Consider the following 25802-nt stretch of genomic DNA (forward strand, 5'->3'; position numbering starts at 1 on the left):
ACATAAGATTAACTGTAAATTAGATATTTTTTAAAAGATGTCTTTCTCTACTCTTTTGATGTATTCAAATTCGAAATAGATCTTGGAACACCTGTTTGGTTGCTGGACCCATGGTTGTTGGGTTTGTTGGTTTACCACTAGAACCATCTCCACAATCTATCCCTCTGATAATAAGGATAGTGACTACTTTCAATAGGAGATAAAACAAATACTTTGCATTAATCCTCCACCCCAACCCCAGTACTGTCAGTTCCCCAGCCCCCACCACTCTCACTTCTACAGAAGCAGAATTATGTAATTACAACACCTTTTCCTCTAATACATAAATTGAAACCACCCTTTACTGATTCCCTTTGGGATGTTTGTTTTAACTTTTGTTTTACTGATGGAGACCACACTGATTTGCCTGCCACCCTAGGATTACTTGATTGCAGTCTTCTAAGAAGCAAAGAACCAGGTCTAATTTAATGTTTAGCAAAATAGAGGTTGTGGTAGAAATTTGTAAGTTTTTGGAATGCAGTAGAATAGGATTGAATGACGTTAAGGAATCCTTTAATGCATGCCTTTGAATAAATCTTTAGCAGTCAGTGGTCTCTTGTAGATCTCAAAGCCACTAGAAAGAGAACTGGGGTGTTTGTTTATAACCTAGCAAATAGTAATAACTCTTTACCTTTCTACTGATACTCCCACCCACCAACCCCCCACTCCCCGCCACAACGCTCCTGCTTGCTTACGGTCGTCAACAACCCCCACCCCACAGTAGCAAGTTCGTTAGTGATTTTTGCATAAGGTGCAAATCAAGGAATGTCTTCGTCCCCGCTGCGTGCAGGTGGGACTGGCTTGGGGAAGACACTTTCGCAGGGTGACTCATTATCAACACTGACCATTGCTTTTAAACCCACCAGGGAAAATGTACCAGACATTGTTATGATGAAAACAACCGGGAGGGGTGGTGAGGAGAAGAACCGAGATAAAATTTGGCCAAGGCCACGTGTCGCACTGAAGCCACGGCAGCAAGGCGAGCGGAGAGGCCAAAGCACCTGCGAGGAGTGCGGGCAGGCGGGCGTGGCCTGCGGGCGTGGCGCCGGGGGCGTGGCCGGCCGGCGGCCCTGGCGGTTGAAAGGGGGTGGAGTTGCCCTTGGAGGCGGCACCGGCCCTGGGCCCCGAGGCGCGCCGCGCCCTATCGGGCCTGAGCCGAGTGGCCCCGCGGAGCCGGCGCGCTCCCGCCTGCAGGGGGAGGGCGGACGGGGCGCGGGGACCGGCCAGGCCGCGGCGGGCGCTGTTTCTCTTTCACTTTCCTTCCCTCTGAGGCCGGCGCGCTGGCGGGCGAGGAGCGGTGGTGGCGGCGGCGGCGGCGGCCGCGGGGTAGGTACCGGGAGGGCTGAAGAGGCGGCCAAGGGGCCCAGGCCGCCCCCGCGCTCCCAGGGCAAGTTTGCGCCCGGGGCGGGAGCGGCATCTCCAGGCACCTGCCGCGGCCGGCCTTGCCTGAAGCCGGGAGAGCCCCTCGGGGCCGGGGATAGGGGTGGCTAGCGGGGCTCCGGGGGCTTCGGAGCCGCGTCCTGCCCTCGGGCGCGGAGAGGGCGGCGGGCTGCCGGCCCTCGGCCCCGGGGGAGGCGGCGCGTCCTCCCCCGCGTAGCCCCGGCGGGGCGGGAGCGTCACGTCCTCCCGGCCCGGGCCCGCGCACCTGCCGGGCGGGCGGGTCGGACTAGTGCTCGGACCGCCCAGGGCCGTGGCGCCGGGTCCCGCCGGAGGACGCGGAAAAGTTCCGTGTCGCCCCGTCACTGCAAGTACTTGCTTCCTTTAACTGTCTTGGTGACAGAGCTCTGTGGCTTACTCTCTTCATACCTCCCGAGGTCGGGACCATGTATTTCCTCTTTCAGAAGACTCTCAGCTCTGGAGCTTCCTGGCAAACCTGTGGAAAAGGCAGGGCCGTTAGTCCCTATGTATAGCGGAGAAGCTGAGACCCGGGCACGGGTATTAAATGCCTTACTGAAGGTCATACAGGGCTAAGGACCAGAACCCAGACCCCCTTGGCTGTTATTTATGCTCCCTTTATGTTACACCCTGGCCATAACTTTCCTGAGCGGGTGGGATGGTACCACGCAGAACCTATTCCGTGCACATTCTTAATGGCGATGTGTCCGTGGAATGATGCCTTTTGCCTCCCCGCTTGCTTTATAACTGTGAGTTAACAGCTAAGATAGGAGAAAAGTTCCTGTTTATAGGATTAACTTGGGAAATCAATACCTTGTTTTCTCAGAGAACACATTTGTTTGTGAGAAACCTTTTAAACTTTATTTTTCCTTTAACAACCCCATCTACCAGCCAAGAAGGCTAAATATTTCTGGGGAAAAAATAATGACTTTTAGCTTTTACTGTGTGCTAGCTTTATGTATATGGTCTCATTTAATCCTCACTACTCTTAGGGAGCTGGCACTCTTATTTTTATTTTACAGTTTAAACAAACAGATTTAGAGAGTATAACTAACGTTGCCCAGGTTATACATTTACTAAATGTGATTAGTTCCTATCAAAGATTGTGTAGTCTAATAGAGGACCTAAAGAATGAATGTAACTATGAATCAAAAGGAAAATGTTACAAAAGAGAAGGATTAAACTTGAGAGTACGCTGAGGGTAACTTTGGAGAAGGGTTTCAAAGGATGTAGGTAGGATTTAGACAAAATAAGGGAGGGCTTGTTGGGCACAGGGTATATTGCCCATGCAGAATGGACTGTGAGAGAGTGATCCTTTCAGTTTGCCTAAAGAAAAGTGTTGAAGGGTATGCTAATGTCTGCCTGTGGAAGGTCTTGTATGGAAAGCTAAGGAATTTAAATGTCTTTCTGTTTGTAAAAAGGAGACATTGGCAGTCTCTGAGAAGAAGACCCAAATGTGATAGAATAAAATAAAGCTGGTAGAATGTAAGATGGACTGCAGGTGGAGAAGTAAGCTTAAGTAGGGTGGCTATGGATGGAATGGAAAAAGACATCAACTTGATTTCCCTGACTAGATGTACAAAATGGAAATAGGCAGCATATTGGTAGGGAGGACAGTGACTTCAGTTTTGAATCTTATAACTTGTATTGGTAAGAACTCCTAATAAAGCAGTCGAGCAGATAGCTAAAATGCATTACTGAAGAGGTAAAGATACCAAAACTGGAGTTAACCGCCTTGGGTGTCATTTTTTTAGAGGTGATAGTGAAGGCTCCAGGATTTGATGTATCTGCCATCCTGAATTAAATCATAGCAGGTTTACAAATTAATGTGATAGTAAGAGACATGTTCTGTTCACCCATTCACCCAATTGGGAGCATGTAACACTTGCCGCTAATGTTATTAATATAGTATGAGGAATTTGACACTTTTTTCTCTTATCTTTTTAAAATTACTGTGGAAACAGATATGGGAAAGCCGAATCACCAAAAGGAGTGATGACCAGCGATCTCGTGATAAATCTGGATGTTAGTTCTCATGCCTCAGGACATCCAGTTGGGAACTCCACACCAGCTCCTGGGATCAAACTTCATCCACTTACTACCCCTCTTTGCCTGAACTACTAAAGCCTAGCTAACCACGAATGGCTACCCAAAGGAAACACTTGGTGAAAGATTTCAATCCTTACATCACCTGCTACATCTGTAAAGGGTATCTGATCAAGCCAACTACAGTGACGGAATGCCTCCATACCTGTAAGTAGTCTTGTATGTCCTTTACCCATCAAAAGTTATGGGTTACATTTGTTCTCTTAAAACTACCAGATTTATTTTTAATATCTAGATTTTCACTTTCAAAACTATGAGTATTCCAAGAATCATTAACTTTGAGTTTATTTTCAGGATTAAATTTGTCATTGGGATACCAGTGGCATGAAATTTTTCTTGTAATTTTTTCTTATTTCTTATGTAATAGTTGACTTTTATCTAATCTTAATGTTCTAAAAATCATAAACATGTTGTTATTGGTTATAGTTTTTTAAAAATTGAACTATTTTAGGTTTCTGATTTTTAAAAAAAGTATATCACAGACACTCACTCTCTCTCTCTGAAATAATAAAATCTTTAAGAAAAAATAAACCAAGCCTAAATAGATTTTGGGAAAAAAATATTAAAAAGTATATTGAAGGACTTGATCTGCTCTCAGGTTTTGCTTGGGTATGCGTACTTCAGTTCATTGGCTTTTTTTATGTCCCTTTACTGAGGTATGGTTGACATACAAAAAAAACGGTACACATTTAATGTATACAACTTGATGAGTTTAGGGATAAGTATAGACCCATGAAAACATCACCACATCTGTGCCACAAACCTGTCCATTACCCCCAAAAGTTTTCTCCCAGCTCTTACTATTATATTTTTGTGATATGAACACTTAAAATTTACCCTCTTAGCCAATTTTAAGCATACAACACAGTAATGTTAACTATAGGCTATTCTGTGCAGTGGGTCTCTAGGACTTACTCATCTGTTTAACTGACATTCTGTACCCTTTGACCAAAAACCCTGCAGCCTCTCCATCACCTGAGATCTTGTTAGAAATGCACATTATCAGGCCCCATTCCAGAATTACTGAATCAGAAACTCTGGGAGTGGGCCCAGCAATCTGTGTTCAGTAAGCCCTTTAGGTGATTCTGAAGCATGATCAACTTTGAAAATCTCTGTTCTAATATGATCATATCTGTGGAACTCTTACCAAGTTTCTTTGTCACCTAGCCTATCAGTAGAAGACAGTGTGGTGGATCAGTGGTGGTGAGGTCCATGTGTGTGTACTTTGGAAAACCTTTCCAAGTGATGGTGATATATATTACCTTTGGTTATTACCGGCCTATGCTATTCAATTAACAATTAACTATGAATGGTCTTGAAATATTAATTTACTGTTGGCCTATATTATTATTTAACCTGAACATTTGCCAGTTCAATATCATCAAACAAATATTTATTGAATACATCCTGTGTGCCAGGCACCATCCATTCCAGAAAGGATACAACTGTGAACAAAATAGAATAAAAAATCTATGCTTTTGTGAAGTTTAACATTCTAGTGGAATTTAACATTCTAGTGTTTATTATGAAACTGATAATAAACATGTGCCATGTTAGATAGTGATGAATGCTATAAAGAGAACAAAGAAGGGCTGTAGGTAGGACAGATGGGGTTATTTTACATAGAGTGTCAGGGTTGATGTCTTTGATAAGATGACATTTGAACGCAAACCTGAAGGAGCTGAGCTCTGTGGATATATGGGAAGAGCATTCTAGACAGAGGGAAAAGCCAGTATAAATAAGGCTTTGAGGCAGGGAGGTTTATACAACAGCAGTCACTGCAGGTCTCCTGAAAGATTATAGAGTCTTCAACCAGAGTAAAGAGGTGTGAGACTGGAGCCTGGGAAGAGTGATTGGATTGTGGATGTATTTTGGAGGAAGAGCCAGTGGATGTGGCTACTCTAGGACAAGGACTTTCTGTTACACTTCCATGTTTCCTGCTATACCAAGCATGGTACCGAGACATGGTCCCAGTCTGTTTTGTTTTGTTCCTTCTAATATTTGTGCATTTTTTTCACATTTGGATTTCTCTAGCAAAAACTATCAACCCTGGAAAAGGAGAATAAAGCCCAGATTCTCCCAATTTCTGCCTTTCTTACACAGATTTTATATCTGTTTTTCTGAAAGAAAATTTTCTCTGGGGCATAATGAAATCTCAATTTAAATGTCACTTTTTGGGAGGAAAACAAAAGATTCCAGAAGTATAAACGGGTTATAAGCAAGGGCAATGTTTATGTTTGCAATAGTAGTTTAAAGTCTAAAGGGGTAAATGACAGTTTAATTGCACAAGTCATTCTAGCCTGAAAAACTCCTTGGCTGTCATCAGGCCCCTTTACTGAGAGAAAATGTACGTAGCTGAAGTGGAATTAAAAAACAGTGGTGAATCATAAATGTGACCTTTATCATCAGCAGGAATACAGAATAGAGTAAATGATGAAGAAGTAAGGTACTCAACCCAGTGTCTGTGGAGACCTGACAGTCCTGTAGTACTCATCTTAATGCACTTTCTTGTCCCTCAATTTCTGGGTATTATTTTGTTTGTATTTATGTTGGGGCTTGTAAGCAAAAACTATCCTATTTGCAAAGTATCCTCTTATTTGTAATGATAAACAGTTCTGCAAATTAGTGTTCCTCAGTCATTGGTTGGGTCTTTGATTTTACCCAGTTATCTTATGTATAATGTGGGTCATATTTAATGAAACTGCGATTTGAGAGAGTAGGGAATAGAAAAGTCAGATGGCCAAATGAGAGAGGAGGAAAGTGAGAAATGTTAAGTGACATTATAGTACACCATATTTTTTATCTTGATTTAGGCAAATAAAAAGAATATCTCATTAAAATAACTTTGTACAAATACTATGATTTTGTGAGCCTTTCTCCCATTGAGAAATTATGGAGCTAACCTTGCCTGGCTTCCCCATCGATGTAGAAATAAGGTCCAACAGGACCAGCAGGATGACTGACTACAGTAGGCCTTGAAGATGTTAGCTCCACAGCTGCACGGAAGAGAAAGGGCCAGTTAGAAGGATGGGAGAGGCAGAGATGGCAGGGCAGACTGTGTCCCAGGTTCCTGGCAAAGAGTTGCAAAAAAACAAAACAAAACAAAAAAACTCTTATAAAAGCCCCATTTTAAGTATGCTCATATCTCACCTGTTAACACCACTTCTCTTCAGCAGGCCAAGGACACTTGATAAAAAGAAGAAATTTTAAAACAAGGCAGAAATTAAAACAGAAACGAGTCATAGCTTTGAATGGTCACTTCATGCTAGATGAATTAAAATCCACATTAACTGTGGTTATAGATCTATGAGATAACTTTAACCCAAGTAAAAAAATACCCTAAGAAAATAAACATGTCTACCCAAATAATAGATAATTATTGAATTACTTAAAATAATTAGTTGTCAGGCACTTTGCTAGCCACTGGGGCAGAGTGGTAAAAAAGACAAATTCAGAACTTAAAATCTATCAGGAAAAACTCATAAGCCAAGAAGAAATTTCTACATGTGTATTTGGATCTTTTTCTTTTCTATGTGAGCTCATCGACTGTGGGACTTAAGCTGCATGTGCTGATGTCTCCCAGATCTTTATATTTGGCATAGACCTTCCTTCAGAGTTTCAAAATCCTACTCGATATGCACTTGGGTGTCCTAAAGCCACCTGGGGCTCTGCATGTCGAAAAATGAATGAATGGGGTGCCGACACTGAGTTATCCCCCCAGGAAATAAGCTCCATACTTGACTCTGTTTATCCTCCTTAACAAAATAGGGACCAAGTCCTGTCTGGCTTCTCTCTTTAATATCCCTTAAATCTGTCCCTTCACTTACACCCCCTGTTACTGTTCTCTCAGACCCTCATTACTTCTCACCAGTCACTGCAGCCCACTTCTAACCTGTGTCAATGCGTGATCATTTGAAGTAGCTCCTGTCTTCATCACTCACTCTTCAACCACCCCAGAATTTCCTAGAGATATCCTAGTGCTCTCAGGAGAAATTAAAGCTACTTAGCTATGCCCACCTCTTCCTCCCTCACCACCTACTTCACACACATGTACATACTTGGCTCAGCTGTGTGTTCTCCTTGGAATGCACTTAGCCCATATGCCCAGCTAGCCGTTACCCATCCTTTAAAACTCCTCTCCTCCAAGATACGCCACAGGCAGATTTGGTGTATCTTTGGTACCTGGTACTTGAGTGCTTAATAGTGATTAAATGAATAAATAGATGACCGATTTGTTGATTATTTTACTGTTTTTCCTTTTAAAGATTCACATGCAGTAATAAGTAGCTTGAAAGGCATGTAGGCAATGTCAGTTAGGATTTACGTATTTTGAAAAACTGTCTTCTACAGTATAGGTGGAAGCCATGTAGGTCTTTGGGAGAGATGCTGGACTGGAGACCAGAGATTGGCAGTTCTAGAGTAAGGGATGCTCTGTCTCTTGTACTAGGATCCTCAGAAAGTTTTTGAGGTTACTTAGAGTATATTTGCTTGTGGTTGTATAGGTTGTTGGCTTAAAATGAAAGACTTTTCACTTAACTTAGAAACTTTCACTTAACTTAGAAACAAAGGAGATTTGTTCCAGGAGCAAAAATGTGAAGAATACAGTGCAGTGGTTCTTAACTCTTTTGTGGTTAGAGAACTCCTTAAGAGTCCTGATTCTTTCCTCAGGGGAAAAAAAAAAAAAGAGGGTTATACACATAGAAATCTGTGGTATGGGAAAGGAAAGCTTTCTTCTTTGTGCCCTTTCAGAGACTATGGTGGTAATCCCTTCACTAGGTACAAATTCTTTGGAAAAACATTGTTGTACTTAGTTTTTAACTTATGCATAGAAGACAGATTAATTGATAATTAAGCATAGTTGATGTGACAGTTAAGGGACTTGGTGATTTTATGTGATAATTAGTAAACATGAAGGAACAATTAATCAGAAGATGATAAAATTTAAGTATGACCAACCGTTTATTGTTTTGGAAAACGTGTTATAAATACATAAGTATTTTAAGGTACAGAGATCTCTTGATGTGTAGATATTCAATGTTTAAAACCTTGGGCTACATACACTTGCTATTCAAAGTGCGGCCTCCAGGCTAGTGGCTCCCACCAGCAGCAACATTATCTGGGAACTTGTTAAAAGTGCAAATTCTTGGGGCGCCTGGGTGGCTCAGTGGGTTAAAGCCTCTGCCTTCAGCTCAGGTCATGATCCCAGAGTTCTGAGATCAAGCCCCGCATCGGGCTCTCTGCTCCGCGGGGAGCCTGCTTCTTCCTCTCTCTCTGCCGGCCTCTCTGCCTACTTGTGATCTCTGTCAAATAAATAAAATACTTAAAAATATATATATATATTTAAAAAAAAAAAAGTGCAAATTCTTGAGCCTTGCCGTATACCTGCTGAATCAAAGTCTCTGCAGACAAGGCTAGAAATCCGTGTAATAAGAAGCTCTTCAGGTGATTCTGTGGTGTACGAGTTTGAAAAGCACAGCTCGTGACCAGACATTTATAATACTAGCATACTTCAGTCAGGCAGTTTATAATCAGACAGTAATTAAATCATACTGTAATTAAAATAAATGCTAATAAAAGGTAAACTAATAGCTGTTATTTATTGAATGTTTGTTGTGTTTGTGGTCATGAGCTTTACATTTATTATCTTATTTAATCTTCCCAAGAACCTTCTAGTTAGGTGGGATTATTTAACCATTCAACACCTACATTGCCCTAGTCATTCTTCTAGCCCGTGGAAACAGGGCAATAAACAAGATCTGCCTAATCTTTGCCCTCCTGGAACTTGTGGTCTAATAGAAGAGGCAGGCAATAAGCAGGTAAACAGTATCATTTCAGATGTTATGCGTATCAAATGATGAGAAAAAAATAAAACAGAGGAAGGTCTTTCTTGGGAGTTACCATTTGAGCAGAGACCAAAATAATAGGAAATAGCAAGTTGTGAGAAGGCTTGAAAGAAGAGCATTTCAAATTTTATTCCAGTATTTTTCACAGAGACAGGACACAGAAAGTTCAAGTAACAAAGCTAGTAAATGCTGGAGCTGGATTCTGAATCCTGGACATCTGACTGGCATATCTTCATAATTAATTATGACATTTTCCTAATTTTATTTTTTCTTCTTTCTGCTTGGTTTTGACTTTTGAAATTTCTTCAAGTAAACATATATATATGTATATATATATGTATATACACACACACACACACACACATATACACATATGTGTGTGTATATATATATATATATATATATATATATATATATAGGCTTTATATGTATATAAAAAGCCTCTTCCTGCTATGTTTGCATGACAGGATACTTGTCTTATGTACCCAATCATGATATGAATTTATTAATTCTGAATAAATAGCCATTATAATGGAGTTAGAAATTGAACTTTCCAATAATGTATTCTTTATAAAATTCAATTTTTAGGGCCAAGACTTGTTTTTAGAATAAAAACCAAAGGCCTAATTAGCAATTACATTTAAATTCTCAATAGGTAGCAAATATAATGTTTTCAGGATTGTATTAGAAATGAGGTCATTGGTACACTGTTAGATCTTTCAAACAATATTTTGGCAGAAACTAGTCACTCATTCATGAAAGTGATTATAGTATTCATTTTGATGATTCTTTTTAAGTAAGAGTAATTATAGGTCTTAAACAGTCTAGGTGTCATCTGTTATTAACAATAATGCTAAAGAAAATTGTATTAAATTTATGGTTCTTTTAGCTTTTGAAACTGCATTAGATAGTAAAGAATGTTTAAACAGTTGAGCAAAATATCATAGTGGACACTCAAAGCCAAAACTTGGGGCTAACAAATTAAAAAATGAAATTGTCTTATATTGGCTTCTGAGAATAAATTATATCTAGGTCATAATCATTTGGAACCAATACCACTGATAAGAGTGAGAAAAAATATCTACCCTAAAATATGTAATTATTAAGAATTAGAAGTCACAGTTAGTGCACAGTTATGTTTAAGAGTCTAGCACAGGGGCTTCTGGGTGACTCATTTGATTAAGCATCCAACTCTTGATTTTGGCTCAGGTCACTATCTCAGGGTCATAAGATCAAGCTATGCACATTGGGCTCCATGCTGAGTGTGGAGCCCACTTAAGATTCTCTCTCCCTCTCCCTTTGCCCCCCAAACCGCTGACAGCATTCTTTCTCTATGCCTATATAAATAGAGTTTGTTTAAAAAAAAAAGGGGGGGGGGCGCCTGGGTGGCTCAGTGGATTAAGCCTCTGCCTTCGGCTCAGGTCATGATCTCAGGGTCCTGGGATCGAGCCCCGCATCGGGCTCTCTGCTCAGCAGGGAGCCTGCTTCCCCCTCTCTCTCTCTCTGCCTGCCTCTCTGCCTGCTTGTGATCTCTGTCAAATAAATTTAAAAAAAAAAAAATTAAAAAAAAAAAAGTCTGACACATGTTCGAATGTAAACAATATGAATACAGTTCAAACATGTAGAAAAGACAAAAGATAATTTCTCTTTGGATACTTTGAAGACTTTTTATAACTGTTGATGTTTTATAACATACTGGTTTTTACCAGACTACTATATTATATCAAAAATTTAAAAACCAGTGGACAAAGCTTTGTTCTCTCAGAATGCTCAACCGCTGAATTTCTTTACTCAGTTAGCAGAAAATTATTGTATTTTAGAAAACTAAAACTTTTAAATTTGTGTTGAATTAACTTTTTTAAATTGTCAGAAAGATTGCTAGTAAACTCAGAGAAAATCTCTTCCCTTACCTAAGTTGAAAATGTAGGCTGATCTCTGACTTGACCACAATAGGACACTATAGGCCCTAGAATCCTGCCTCCTTCTATAATTCCTAACCCCATGTCCTTGTTTATTCCATAAATATTTACTGAGAACCTTCTCCTCCAGGTACTATACTAGGCACCCAGGACACATGAGGCAGCACAGAAGGCAATAGGGAAATCATAGTGTATCGTGGAAGGTGCTAAATGCTGTAAAAAAAAAAAAAAGGAGAGTCAAGCTGGGTAAAGGGAATTGGGCTGTCAGTGAGATGTTACAATTTAAAATAAGCCTATGTTCAGGGTAGACCTCATTAAATGACATTTGAACAGACTGAAGGAGGCGAAGGAGTTATTAGCTAATCACAGGTCTGAGGGGAGAATATTTCAGGTAGAGAAACAGCAAGAGCAAAGGCTCTAAGGAGGCACGTGCCTGTCAGGCTGCGAAGTGGCCAGGAGCCCACTATGGCTGGACGGTGAGGAGCAAAGCAGAATTGGGAAAGCTAATGGGGTGATGTGGGCCCCAGACACAGTGCACAGTTCTTGTGGGGCCATCTTAAGGATTTTGGCTTTTACTCTGAGAGAAATGAAGACCCAATTCAGCAGGGTTTTGAGTGGAGGAATGACATGATCTGACTTAAATTTAAAAGGATCATTCAGACGACCATTGAAAATGGACCTGTTAGGAATAATTACAATAAGCCAAGCAGGAGGTAGTGATGGCTTACACAACGTGGTGGTAGTGGTGGGAAAAGTGGTCAGATTCTCGTTCTATTTTGTAGGTAGAGTTGTATTTGCCAATGAACTGTCATTAAGAAAAAGGAATCAGGGGCGCCTGGGTGGCTCAGTGGGTTAGAGCCTCTGCCTTCGGCTCGGATCGTGATCCCAGGGTCCTGGGATCAAGTCCCGCATCAGGCTCTCTGCTCAGCAGGGAGTTTGCTTCCCCCTCTCTCTCTGCCTGCCTCTCTGCCTACTTGTGATATCTCTCTGTCAAATAAATTTTTAAAAAAAGGAATCAAGGATATCGTCTAAGATTTTTGGCCTCAGGAATTTGAAGGATAAAGATATCATCAAATCATACAGGAAAAACTGAGGATGGAAGATCAGGTGGCTATTTTTTGGCAATTGAATGTCAACTGTGAGACATCCAAACAGAGATACCGAGTTGGGAGGTGGACACATGCGTCTGGAGTTTATGAGCATATGGTTTGTCAACAATGGAAGCACCAAGGGAATGAGTGTAGATTGAGAAGTTGAAAGACTGACCCTGGGGCTTTAAGAAGGAGAGGAAGAGGCATGAGTTAGGAGAAAAACTGCTTATCCTGTCAAGGAGGAGAAGTCAACTAGATCGGCTGTGTTGAGTAGGGGGCACTGAGACTAGACCTCTAGGTTTAACTACATGGAGGTCACAGATAATCAATGGAGTGGTCAGGAACGAAAGTCTGGATAGGTGTGAGAGGATGGAAATTTCTTAATTTCCTGGTTTTGATAATTGTACTATGATTATACAAGTATTTAACCTTAAGGTAAAGAAGGTGAAAAAATTGGAAAGAGCGGTGCTAGGGAGTGAGTGAATGAGTGTATTTCACTCTGAAATGGAGTGATAGCTCACAAAGGAAGTAGGGTCAACAGAATTTTTTTAGTTTTTGGTTTTTAAGATGGAAACATATTTTTGAATATTGTTGGGAATCTCAGCAAAAGACTAATGTAAGTGAAAGGGGAGAAGCACTGGAGCAATGTTCTTGGGTCACTGGGAGGGGTCTAGTGCACAGGCTGAGACTGGCTTTAGATAGGCACAGGAATGTTTTAGAGATAGGCAAGAGCAGAGAGTATAGATGCTAGTAAGTAAATAGATGTGGCGGTATGAATTCTCTTTGTTTCAATTTTTTTTCTTTTTTTCCTTTTGCTTTCAGTAAAAAGGAAGTGAGGTGATCAGTGGAAAGTGAGGATGGGGAGGAAATGTTGGGGATTTGAGGAGAGGAGAAGGTATGCAGTATTAGCAAAGAGCCTAATGGACTTGGAGAGTTGAGTGTGACTGCCTGGCAGATGCGGCACCCACTGGTATTCATGGTCAAGAATTAAGGTGAGAGACCAATCAGCATGGTGCATGTGTTTCTCCCAGTGTTCTGCTGTAATTTTGTAGAAGCAGAGTATGTAGAGAGTTGGATTTGGCCAGGGTGTAATATTTTAAATGAGCCAGGTCTGCTGAAATAAGAGAGAGGCAAAGAGGTGAAGTAGAAAACAGCAGAACTATTCAAGAACATGTGTAAGGAAGTGATTATTTTGATTGATCATGAAATTTCTATTGATAAGGAGGGGGGATGAGGGCAGCCCTGGACTGACTGAGCTACCATCAGACTGTATCTTGACCTTGGTGTCGTACTTGACTCCTTAAACCTGACTGTGGAAGTGGGATAAGCTTTCCAGCCTTTCTGAACCTTTTGGTCTCCTGGTCTATTTGGTCTAAGATTCCGCTACCATGCTTAAATCCCAAGATTCTATCCTGACCCTGTTCAAAAAACGCTGCTGCCTGTCCCTCTGTCCTGTAGAGACGATAATAAAGCATTCTACTCAATAGAAAGGAATGCTGTTCTTAATGTTCTCCATGAAATTGCAACCCATGTAAGCCTTTGAAAGAAATGTGCCATGTATAACATAAGAGAAAGATGTTCGTTAGTTCCTTATGTAAGTAAAATCAGAAGATACTGTCTCATGGAAGAAAATTACAGCTATTCTGGAAAACTTTTATAAAAACGTCAGTTTTACACATTAAGAATATGTATCAAAAGCAGGAAACTGATGCTTCTTCTCTTTGCAGATGACCACGATTTACTTACAGATTGTTAGCAGATAATAGATAAATGTTTCAAAGGCAAAATGTATCAAGTGAGTGCTATCAAGAAGGGTATATAAAGATAGTGATGTGCTTAAGGAACGAAGGAAAAGTATGCTTCTATGTTAACAGATAAAACTAACACATTCAGATGTTTTTAACAAAGGAAGTCAGCATTTGATCATTTTCAATACACAGGGCATGACTAATGAATGACTACACCAAGGACATGAAAGAAAAGAATATTATTGTTTTACTATCAGTGATAGCAGCATTAGTGCTCATGAAGAGAAATTTGTGTAGATTACTTTGTGTCATCAAAGCTGGGAAGCTAGCTCTCTGATACAGAAGAGACGTGGGTGGACCATACATCCAAGATAGCAACAACAAATGGTCGTACCTATTGTGAAGAACCCCCTCCACCAAGAATCTGAAAATAAGGGTGTCTGGGTGGCTCAGTCAGTTAAGTGTCTGATTCTTGATTTTTGGTTCAGGTCATGATCTCAGGGTCATGAGATCACACCCCGCCCTCTGGACTCCACCATGAGGAGCCTGCTTAAGATTCTCTCTCTCCCTCTCCCCTACCCCAATTCTCTCTCTCTTCCCTCCCTCTTTTTCTCTGTCCTTCTTTCTCTCTCTCCCCCTCTCTTAAAAAAAAGAGAAAAAAAGAATTCGAAAATAAGGAATTAGGATAGATAGCCCTTGAATAGTTAAACTATGAAATCAGCAGATGATCATGCTTCAGAGCAAGTATGTGCAAAGTGATCAGGAAAAGACAGAACATGGTAAGGCCTAGACCAGTGGGACTGTGCTAAAATTATATTAAACATAGAAGTTAAGGAAGGAATGTATAATGGAGAAATGTTGGTCAATCTTGGACCCTCCACCCCAGAAAAAAAGTACTATCACACATGTAGAGACCAGCAGTTTCCATTCTGGTGAAGCAGTGTGTCATAAATATCATACTTGAATTGCAAGACTATCTCTAGGGTGCACATGGCTGCAGAGGATTAATACCAATACATGATAGACATTTCAAGTTCCATTAGGAAGCTCATCTGTTATTTAAGATGGACACATGAAACTAATCATAGTCTGATGCCATTCAATATATTGACTTTCCTTGGAGTCTCCTCCTCCTCATTTCACGCTCATCCAGTGATCTAATATATAGTGATAGCTCACATGAACTAAATATTTATAAGTTCTCCAACACTCGTTTACACACTTTATATATATTATCTCATTTAATCTTCACAAGAACGCTGTGAGATAGGAGCCTTTGCGATATCCCTTGTACATAGAAAAACACAAAGTAATTTGCCTAATGAGAGAACTGGGATTCAGATCCAGGCAGTCTGCTGCAAGATTATTTTTATCTAGAACAACTTTGTTGTACTACCTCGCTTCTCATGTAAATCTGCATTATGAGGAAAGAGTACATTAATCCCATTTTTTTTTATTACATCTTGTCCCTTGACAGTGATTTCCTAATGGTGAATAATAAAGTGACTTCTGACTGAATCCTTGGTCAGGTTTCCCCATTCTTCTTTGGCTGCCTTAGTGAGAGAGCTTTGCAAAGTTAGAATCCTGGTGCTAATCTCCCAGAGATTCAGATTTAACTGGTCTTGGGTGTGGTATACAAATCCGTTTTTTTTTTTTTTTTTTAATCTCACTGGTGATTGCAGTGATTTGAGAATCACTGCTTTTTTAAAAAAATATTTTTATTGAAGAATAATTGACCTACAATACTGTTTTAGTTTTGGGTATATAACATAGTGATTTGGTGTTCATATATATTACAAAATGGTCACCACAATAAGCCTCATTACCATCTGTCACCATATAAAGTTGTTACAGTAATATTGACTGTATTCCTTATGCTATACATTACGTCCCATGTCTTATGTATTTTATAACTGGAAGATTGTACCTCTGAATCACCTTCACCTATTTCATTCATTCCCCACCCCCACCCTCTTCCCCTCTGGCAACTATCAGTTTGTTCTCTATCTATGAATCTGTTTCTGTTTTGTTTGTTCCTTTTTTTCTTTTTAGAGTCCACATATAAGTGAAATCAAATGGTATTTGTTTTTCTCCAGCTTTTTTCACTTATCCTGTAGGTCCACCCATGTTACTGTAAAGGGCAAGATTTCATTCTTTTTTTTTTTTATGACTAATACTCTCTATATATATACCCCAGAAAAAGAACCACTGCTGTAGATGATACAAGGACTCTTATTGTATTAATTTGTACAACAACCTAGTTCAAATATGAGAAATGGTCAAAGGAAAGATTTCGTCTTAGTAGGCTTTACGCAGAAGTTGAATGCTGTTTGTGATGGGCTAAATATAAGCATCAGTTAAAAATATGAAATCTTGAGGCGCCTGGGTGGCTCAGTGGGTTAAGCCTCTGCCTTCGGCTCAGGTCATGGTCTCAGGTCTTGGGATCAAGCCCCGCATCGGGCTCTCTGCTCAGCAGGAAGACTGCTTACCCCCTCTCTGCCAGCCTCTCTGCCTACTTGTGATCTCTGTCAAATAAATAAGCTCTTTTTTAAAAAAGTGAAATTTTAATGAAGGGACCAAGTGTTACGGACATTAAGATGTGTTGCATCTTAATGTGTGGATTTTAGGCCTGGAGCTACACAGCCTGAGGCTGGATATGGTCTCTGGTACACAGCTGGCCAGCTGTGGGCAGCCTGCTCAGGCACTCCAATACTGCATTTCTCATTTGCCAAAAGGGGTGGTCAAAGTCCATCCTAGAATCCATACAAAGCCTTGAGCGGAGAGCCTGATCCTTGTTAGTGCTCAGTAAATGTTAGCACTTGTTTCTATTCAAGCGTTTTTCCAACTAGAGATATCTTTGGCAAGCCCAACTCCCTTTCCGACTCAGGTGTTTTCTTGTGGCTACAGCACCTGTTTGTAGAGTAGCTGGTGAGAGTGAAAACTAGTTGGTCTCCATACACAGTCTTAACCACAGGGGGGACTTTCTCAGCATCTTTCTTGGACCTAGGGAATTAACCAGCACAGCAGCTGAGCAGTTAGAAAGCTTGGTATTAAATCTTGAAGATATTTTAAAATTTTATTTTCCAGCTAATACGAACAAAATTATAAACTAAGAATCAAAGGTCAGTTTTGTAATGATGGGTTTTTTTAAGCATCTAAGGGAAAGCAAATCCTCCTTTTACTTTTTTTAGTTTCACTGAAATTCTGGCCTGAATTTTCTCAGGTTCTAATTCATATGAGGTTGTGCTTTACTTAACAGCTTTTAAAAGCATGTAATGTATTTTCTACAGTTATTTTTTTAAAGGAATAAATAAGCTGCTTAAAGGGGTTATTCCATGCAAAACACTTAGCATAAAAGGAGATCTTATTCTACAAACAGACATTTTTAAGGTTCCCAAATTAAGGGGTAAGGCATTCTTTTTCTATGTGTATATATAGGCCTATAGAAATAAAATTAGAAAAAAATGTGTCACACAGGCTGTGTTAGTTAAGAAAATGGGCTCTTGATTCAAACCCTGGCTTTTCTCACTTACTCAGTGATTTTTGGCATATTTCTAAAGTTCTGCTCAGTTTCTTCAGCTGTAAGAGGCCTAATATTACCTAATAGGGCTGTAATGAGGATTAAATTATTAAAGTGTTGAATTAAATAAATGAAGCATTTAGAATGCTGTCTGATACAGCTGGTATTTTTATATAACATTCTTTTCCTTTGTGAAGTTAAAAAAATCTTTAAATTTTGACATAAAATTTGTGATTTCATATCAGAAAACCTAGATTCAAGTCTCTGTGCTGCCATTCATCAGAGTAGGCAGGTAACCTAGCCTGTTGAAACCTCTTCATATACAAAAGTAGAAAAAAGTACTGTATCTCAGGTGTTGCTGTGAAAAATAAATTCACCTTCTGACAGGGCTTTCTGCATCCCTCTAAAATAGCAGTCATTCAGTAGTAATAAAATGTGAGCCACTAATGTAGTTTTAAACTTTCTGGTAGCCACATTGTAAAAGCAAGAAACAAATGAAATTAATTTTAACATATTTTATTTAATTCAGTATATCTGAAATATCTTAACATGTTACATGTTAAGTAACATTTTAACATTAATATAACATTGATGAGATTTTCATGCTGAGTCTTTGAAAGCTGATGCACATTTTATACTGAAAGCACATCTCAACTTGGATATTTCAAGTGCTCAGCCACATGTGGCTAGTGGCTGCCATATTGGACAGTCCACATCTAGATCCCAATGAATATTCCCCGTCAGCATCCTTGGGCCCTGGTGCTGCCTTTGCCTTAAGCAGTGAACACAGCCTTGTTCTTGAAACTGATGCATGTCTGGATGGATGAGCCTTTCATTTCTTCCTGCAGCAACCTAGATTAGTATGTTAGGCCCTGGGAAGACAGGCTCCTACCCTTAATCTTTTGGCTGACCTGGATGAAGACTTGCTCTGGGCATGTCACGTGCCTCTATTTGGGCCAAGGCTGGTAGAATTCCTAAACCCTTTGAGTGTGATAAACATTTTGAACCACAAGGATCAGAGCTCCAGGGTCAGATCAGAGATTCAGGATGGGATCAGGCTTTGTAATACTCTTCATTCTTGCTTCTTATCTGTCCTTTTTTCCCAAATTTCAGAGACTTATCTAGCGTCCTGGGAAAAGAGCAAATACCAGCAATCTTTTAAAAGAATTCAGCTTCTCTGTTCTCCACTTTAGTATAGCTTACCAAGAAAGTTCTCCCTTCCCGAACACTGACCTTTTTTAAAAGACATTTAGAACGTTTTTGTGGCCAAGAATTGTGGAAGACAGAGGAAGTACTCTTATCTAAGCCCTTTAATTTTTAAGGTTTTCTGATATTGTCTTAAATCCAAATTTGAGAAGAATTTTAATCAAGGGGTATTATCCTTAAAGCTGTATGTATTGGTAAAAAGAGGTGGAGAAAATGGGATTCAGGTGTACTTACCCAACAAAAAAAGTCTTGTATGTTGGGGTGCCTGGGTGGCTCAGTGGGTTAAAGCCTTTACTTTTGGCTTAGGTCATGATCCCAGGGTCCTGGGATCGAGCCCCGCATCAGGCTCTCTGCTCTCTCCTCCTCTCTCTCTGCCTGCTTCTCTGCCTACTTGTGATCTCTGTCAGTCAAATAAATAAATAAAATCTTTAAAAAAAAAAAACAGTCTCGTATGTCATCTTAGAAAGTCTTCCCCTGGCCAGCCTAAAATAGCCGCCAGGGCTCCACACTCTACTTTTTTTTTTTTTTTTTAAATATCATGTGTTACTAACTAAAATTTTTTGTTTGCCTTTCCAAATAGAATATAAGCTCCATAAAGGTATGGGCTTTGTTTTGTTTGCCTCTACATCCCCAACTCCTGGTACAATATATGGCCTTCAGTGAATGGATGAGCAAGTGAAAGGAAATACGAAGATACCTTCTGTGTATATACTAATGACTTTAAAATTAGGTAGCTAATAGAATTCTTCCTTGACCGCTGGTTGCTCTGACCAGTGTATGTGAGATGCTCAAATTTTCAGACCTAATCTCAGAAGAATCCTAGTGTTTACTTTTGATCAATTGTTTAGATAAACTTTTACTTCTTTTAGGTAATGAGGTAATTACTTCTTTTAGGGGCATGAGGAGAGGGAAAAGAAGTAGTTTGTAGTGGAGTTGAAAAGGGAGTTGGGGGGCACCTGGGTGGCTCAATTGGTTAAGCGTCAGTCTTCAGCTCAGGTCATGATCCCAGGGTCCTGGGACCAAGTCCTGCATCAGGCTCCTTGCTCAGCAGGAAGCCTGCTTCTTCCTCTGCCTCTGCTGCTCCTCCTGCTCATGCACACCCTATCAAATAAATAAGTTAAAAAAAAAAAAAGAGAGAGTTAGGGTAGCTGATCCAGTGGGTAAAAATTTCAGATTATACAGAGTAAAATAGAGGAGAGGGGTATTGGGATAGAGAATTAGATAAAAAAAAAATTTTATAGTTCAGGTGCTGTAAATATGTTTAAGGTTTTTGGGCAAGACAGTTGACATAGTAGGTAATAAAAGTGTCAGGAAAAGGTGAGAGAGATAGCCAGAAAGATTTGTACTATTAGAGGAAGCATAGACTATATGAGCTAGTAGCCAAAAATCCACAAATCATATTTCTATTGTCTTTGTTTAGAATCTTTATTTAAAATCTTACTTATCCCTGTCAGTTTCTTAGTTGTTCTACTTTTCCTCTCGTGCCTTTGTACCAAGTTGATGCCACTACCCATACTTCATGCTCCGTGGAATTACAGTGCTTGCGAGCACAGACTCAGCATGCTCTGCAAAGGCTAGAAGTTCCATTGTAACTCCCCACTTGTCCTGGGAGCACCCTGCCAAAAGAAAGTAATCCACACATGTTGAAAACTCTCAAATTTTATTAAGAACTGTTTATGTTCCATTCAAAAGAAGTCCTTGCAGACTTACAGGTTATACCTCTCTTTGTCCTTCTTTAAATGAGAACTGTTGTTTTATGTAAATATACCAGCTTTTCCATGATAATATGAATAAATTATTTGGTTTGTGAATATATTTAAGAAAGCAAGCAGCAGAGTAGTATATACTTTTTATATAGTTAACTGTAAGCTTTGTTTCAATGGTTTTGTTTGTTTTTTACAATGTCAGAATTTTAAGTCTTATAAAGTTTGGTTAAAGAATAGCATTCTGCCTGTAATATGCAATTCTTACAGACTGTTTCTAATTACATTAAGTTCAAATAATGCATTTTAATCTAATGTCTTCTTTCTTCTTAGTCTGCAAGACTTGTATTGTCCAACACTTTGAAGATAGCAATGACTGTCCGAGGTGTGGCAACCAAGTACATGAGACAAATCCATTAGAAATGTTGAGGTAAGTAAATGTACTCTATAGTTCATCAAAGTTATATGAACTCTTACTATATTGTATTATGCATCATAATATTTGTTAGCACCTTGACTCAGTTAATACAGGTTTTACAAATTTTTTAATTTTCATCTTAAAGCATTTTGGTTCATTTTAAAGAATTTTATTAAGAGGAATTTAAAAGTAAGTCTGTACATATTAGACATTAAATATTTAAGAAATATATTTCCAAATTTAAAATTATAACTTTATCTCAGAGCTACTTTAGTTGTAGTTATTTTCAGGATTTTAATATTCCGCACATAACTCTGCTTTTGTTGGGCAACATGGTAGTGCTGGCAGACATAACAGTGAGAGAGGCTGACCTTAGTACTATTAATTTTTCAGTTATATCAAAAAAGTATACAAACATTAGTGTAAAACTTAAAGAATTTTTTTAAATGACTACCATTCACTTAAGAAGTATAATTATGTAGTTTTAAAGCTGAAAGTAGTCTATAAGATCCTAATCTAAACCTTTTTTTTTCCAGATTAGGAAACTGAAACTTAGAGAAGTGACACAGCTTTTCCTAGGGCTTCAGCAAGCACACATGTCATTTCACAGCTACATGCCAGATATTCTTACCACTAAACCCATTTACTTTCTTCCTACTTTTCCTACCATAGCTCCACCACAGATTAACTGTGTGATTTTAGGGAAGTACACATCTAAAAACAGCTAGACATTCTCTATTTAGCCCTTCTGCAACCCTCATAATCTGTGTGATGTTGCCTTCATTCTATAAATCTGGATTTGCAAGTCCTTTTTTAAAGATTTTATTTATTTATTTGAGAGAGAGACAGTGAAAGAGGGAACACAGCAAGGGGAGTGGAGAGGGAGAAGTAGCCTCCCCGCTGAGCAGGGAGCCTCACCTGGGGCTCCATTTCAGGACCCGGGGGTCATGACCTGAGCCGAAGGCAGGTGGTTAACCGACTGAGCCAACCAGGTGCCCCTGGATTTGCAAGTCTTACATTTCACTTTTTTTTTTTTTTTTAATTTTAGTGCATGTCACTGGAGTAATTTTTCTGTAGGTAAATGTCAAGTACAGTGGTTTTCAAAGTTGGTCCCCAAACCGCTAGTAGCTTGTTAGAAATGACAATTCTTGACCCCGCCTGGGACTTGCTGATTCAGCAACTTGAGGGTGGAGCCCATTTTAGTTAATAGCAATCCTCCCAGGTGTTTCTGATACAAGCGAGCATTGGCGAACCACTGTTCTACTGTAGTCTGTCGTCCTGATCTGTGCTTCTCCACCACTGGTGATTTTGCTTCTCCCTTTCACTCCCCCTGCTTATAGCAACATGTACTTATAGCAACATCTGGAGACGTGTTTGATTGTCATGTCTGTGTGGCACTGGTGGCATCTAGTAGGTAAAGGCTAAGGATGCTGGTCCCCACTGAGGATCCTATGATTCCCAGGACAGCCTCCTCCCACACCAGAGAGCCAGACCCAATTGTCAACAGTACAGGGGTCAAGAAACCCTGATTTAAGTCACTCAGAGAAGAACAGGGCAAACTCTTCCTCTAAAATTTTTTTCTGATGCTTTATCAAAAACTATACCAAACAGTTAATAATAATTACCTACTCCATTTGAAAGTGCTATGTTGGAAGAAAAATTAACTTTTGGTTTTGAGTGTTAGATATCTGGAGGGATCCAGTCGCCATTTAATCAAATATAATCCCTTGGCTAAAGTATATCACATTTTTTAAACTTTTTCTTTGGAAATAATTTAAAACCCACAAAAAGTTCCCAAAATATAAGAAATGCTTATATTCTCTTTACCCAGATTAGTTTACTGTTAATATTTTATCCCATTTGCTTTATCATGCACATGCCTGCCTGCTCTGTTTTTTCTGAACCATTTGAGAGTAAGTTACATGCCTCCTGGCTCCTTACCCCTGATGACTTTAGTGTGTATTTCCTACAACTAGAGATACTATCTTACATAACTACAGTGTGATTACATTGGTATAATATTTTAATCTATCCTCCATATTCCAGTTTCATCAGTTTATCTAATGATATCCTTTATAGTTTTTTCCTCCTATGCCACTAAAATTATTCTACAAAGGATGAACTTTAAAAGACAAACTCACAGAGATGATAAGAACAAGAACTCAGTATTGGCATGGGGATAACTTCTGCAATACAGTGGGAACCATTGAAGCCTTGGGGTAAAGATGAGAAGGGATAGGAGCAAGAATGGGAATTGGAAAGCAGACTGATGGTAGTGATGGTTGAGCAGACCCAGGAGAGCAGGTCTGCTGGGAGGTGGCAGGTGGAAGAGCTTACCAACAGGTCCCCCAGCAGGTTTTCTCTCACATGCAAACTTAGGTAAAGGGGTGCTGTGGGGGTCTAGAGGGTCCTTGGCTTCTGATTTATGCCTAGGGCTGGACATACTGCTGCCAGCACATAAACAGATTTTGTTAGCAAAACATAACGGGGACCTGCAGGTTCTTCAGTAGGTAACATTGTGTCTGCTACACAGCTATCAACAGATTTTCCTCCTACATACTTTCTCAGGAGCCATTGGAGGGTGTGCTGGAACCTAAACTGAGGAGGAAGGGAGTCTAACATGGGACCGAGATGCCAGAGGACGGCAGTTGTGCGGGAGGGCGGGAAAACAGTCTGTGTCAGTGCTGTTCAGCCTCCTAGCCATTAGCCACGTGCGGCTCGTGAGCACTTACGATGTTGCTAGTACACCCGAGGAATGGAATCTTAAATTTTATTTAATTTAAATGAAACCTTTTTATTTAATTTAAATGAAACCCTGAAACACTATTGTTTCCATTAAATAGAACCTTACTGTTATATAATTTCAAATTAAAATTAAAATTACTAAACAAATGCATTGTTAAATATTTTAATGCATAAACAAAACATTAGAATTTTACACAGAACCTGTAAAATACTTTTGTTAATGTGCCCACTAGAAAATTTAAAATTATGTATTTGACTTCTGTTTCTACTGGACATCGCTGATACAGATGGTAGAAGGAAGATGGAAAATGCTCTGAGGAATCATTCATTCACGTATTTACTAAATGCCTGCTATGTTCAGGCATCATACTAGGTGCTGTAATGGGCAAAATAAAGATTTTTGCGCTTGTAGGATTAATATTTTTGTGAGGAGAGATAGACAACAGAGTGTATAATGAATGACGTATATGGCACATTAGAAAGTACAAAAGGGGAAAAAAGGAGAAGGTGCTGGTGAAGGCAATCAGGAGTGCGAAGGGAGAGGCTGAATGCAATTTTAAATGAAATGGTGAGGATAGGCCTCATTGGGAAGTAAGCTTTGAGCAAAGAATTAATGGCCATGAAGGAGTTAGCCATATATAAATCTATGAAGCATGCCTGTTCCACATAAAGGGAGCAGCCAGTGCAAAGGAACTAAGTCGGGAGTGCATGTGAAACTTGTCTGAAGAACAGCATGGAGACCAGTGAGGGAGGGAGGGAATAGTGGGAGAGGAGGGCAGAGAGAGAATGGGAGTCTATGCCACTGTAAGAATGTCATCTTTTACTCTGAGTGAAATGGAGAACCACTGCCAGGTTTTGGTTAGAGGATGGACATGACCTGGTGTAAGAGGATCATCTTGATGACCCTGTTGAGAATACACTGTACCTCGCAAGGCAAAGGCAGAAGCAGGGAGAGCAGTTAGAAGCTAATGGTGGTGATCTAGGTAAGAGATGGTAGCCGCAGAGGGCGCTAGAGATGGTTATATCTTAGATAGAGTTTGGAGGAGGATCCAGCAGGATTTGCTGGTGGGTTGGATACAGTAGAGTATGAGAGAAAGAGCAGACCCTGACCTGAGATGCCTGACTGGGCATCTGGAATAATGGAGTTGTCATTAACTGAAACAGGGAAGACTAAGGATCAGCAGCTTTGGAGGAGGGGTAAACTGGGAGTTTGGCTCTGGACATAATGAGTCTGCTAAACATTTCAGAGAAGAGAGCAAGGTGGCAGGTAGATATCCAAGTCTGTGGTTCAGGGAGAGGTCTGGCTGGAGAGAAATACTTGATGGTATTCAGCATGTAGAAGGTATTTAGACTGTGAGACACGGGATGAGTTCACTTGAGGGAGTACAGAGAAAGAGGAGAGGACCAAGGGTCGAGCCTTGGAGCATTCCCTCATTTAGATATCAGAGTGAGGAGAGGGAACAAGCAAAGGAAGCTGAAAAGGTCCAGCCAGTGAAGTAGAAGGAAAATCAGGAGTGAGGTTTAAAAGCCAAGTGAAGAATGTGTATCAAGAAAAAAGAGTGATCAGCTGTGTCAGATGTTCCTGGAGTCAGGTAAGGTGAAGACAGAACTGGTGGTTGGATTTAACAACAGGAAGTTCATCAGCCTGGACAAGAGCACTTCCAGTAGAGTCGTGAAGCAAAAACTTAATAGGTTTCAAGAAGGAAAGGGACAAGAATCATTAGAAACAGTGACTATAGGCAAATCTTACAAAGTTTTGCCACAAATGGAAGCAAAGAAATTGTATAGTAGCTGTTAGGAGAATACAGTCAAGAAGGTTTCTGTTGAATTTAATACAGGCCAAAAACAAACAAAAAAAACAGGTATGTTTGAAGGGAATAGTCCAGCGGAGAACAGAAAGTTAATGGTAGAGTGGAGTGGAGGAGGGTTTGGTGAAACAATGTTCTTGGGTAGATAAGAGGGAATGGAATCTCCCAGAATAAGAGAGAAGAGTGGCTTTCTACAGGAGCACTGACCGATCCTCTGTGTAGCGGCAGGCTGGAGGGCAGAGTACATGGGGTGCATGCGCT

At 40.0% G+C, this 25802-nt stretch overlaps 1 protein-coding gene across 2 annotated transcripts in view; it reads left to right on the forward strand.

The window, feature by feature from the left end:
- The first annotated feature begins 1350 nt into the window (after positions 1–1350).
- Positions 1351–25802, forward strand: part of LOC111144804 (polycomb group ring finger 5) — a 69834-nt gene continuing 45382 nt past the window's right edge. Inside the window, exons 1-3 of one of the 2 annotated variants that reach the window (XM_022499290.1) lie at positions 1351–1365; positions 3399–3687; positions 20904–21000. In XM_022499290.1, the coding sequence (XP_022354998.1) occupies positions 3576–3687; positions 20904–21000 (209 nt within the window). In that variant the 5' untranslated portion in view covers positions 1351–1365; positions 3399–3575. Of the gene's footprint in view, positions 1366–3233; positions 3688–20903; positions 21001–25802 lie in introns of those variants that run through there. The other variant, XM_022499289.1, reaches the window with a different exon arrangement.

This window comes from Enhydra lutris, unplaced genomic scaffold (assembly GCF_002288905.1).
Source record: "Enhydra lutris kenyoni isolate GAN:26980312 unplaced genomic scaffold, ASM228890v2 scaffoldscaffold12, whole genome shotgun sequence".
Lineage (NCBI taxonomy): Eukaryota > Metazoa > Chordata > Mammalia > Carnivora > Mustelidae > Enhydra > Enhydra lutris.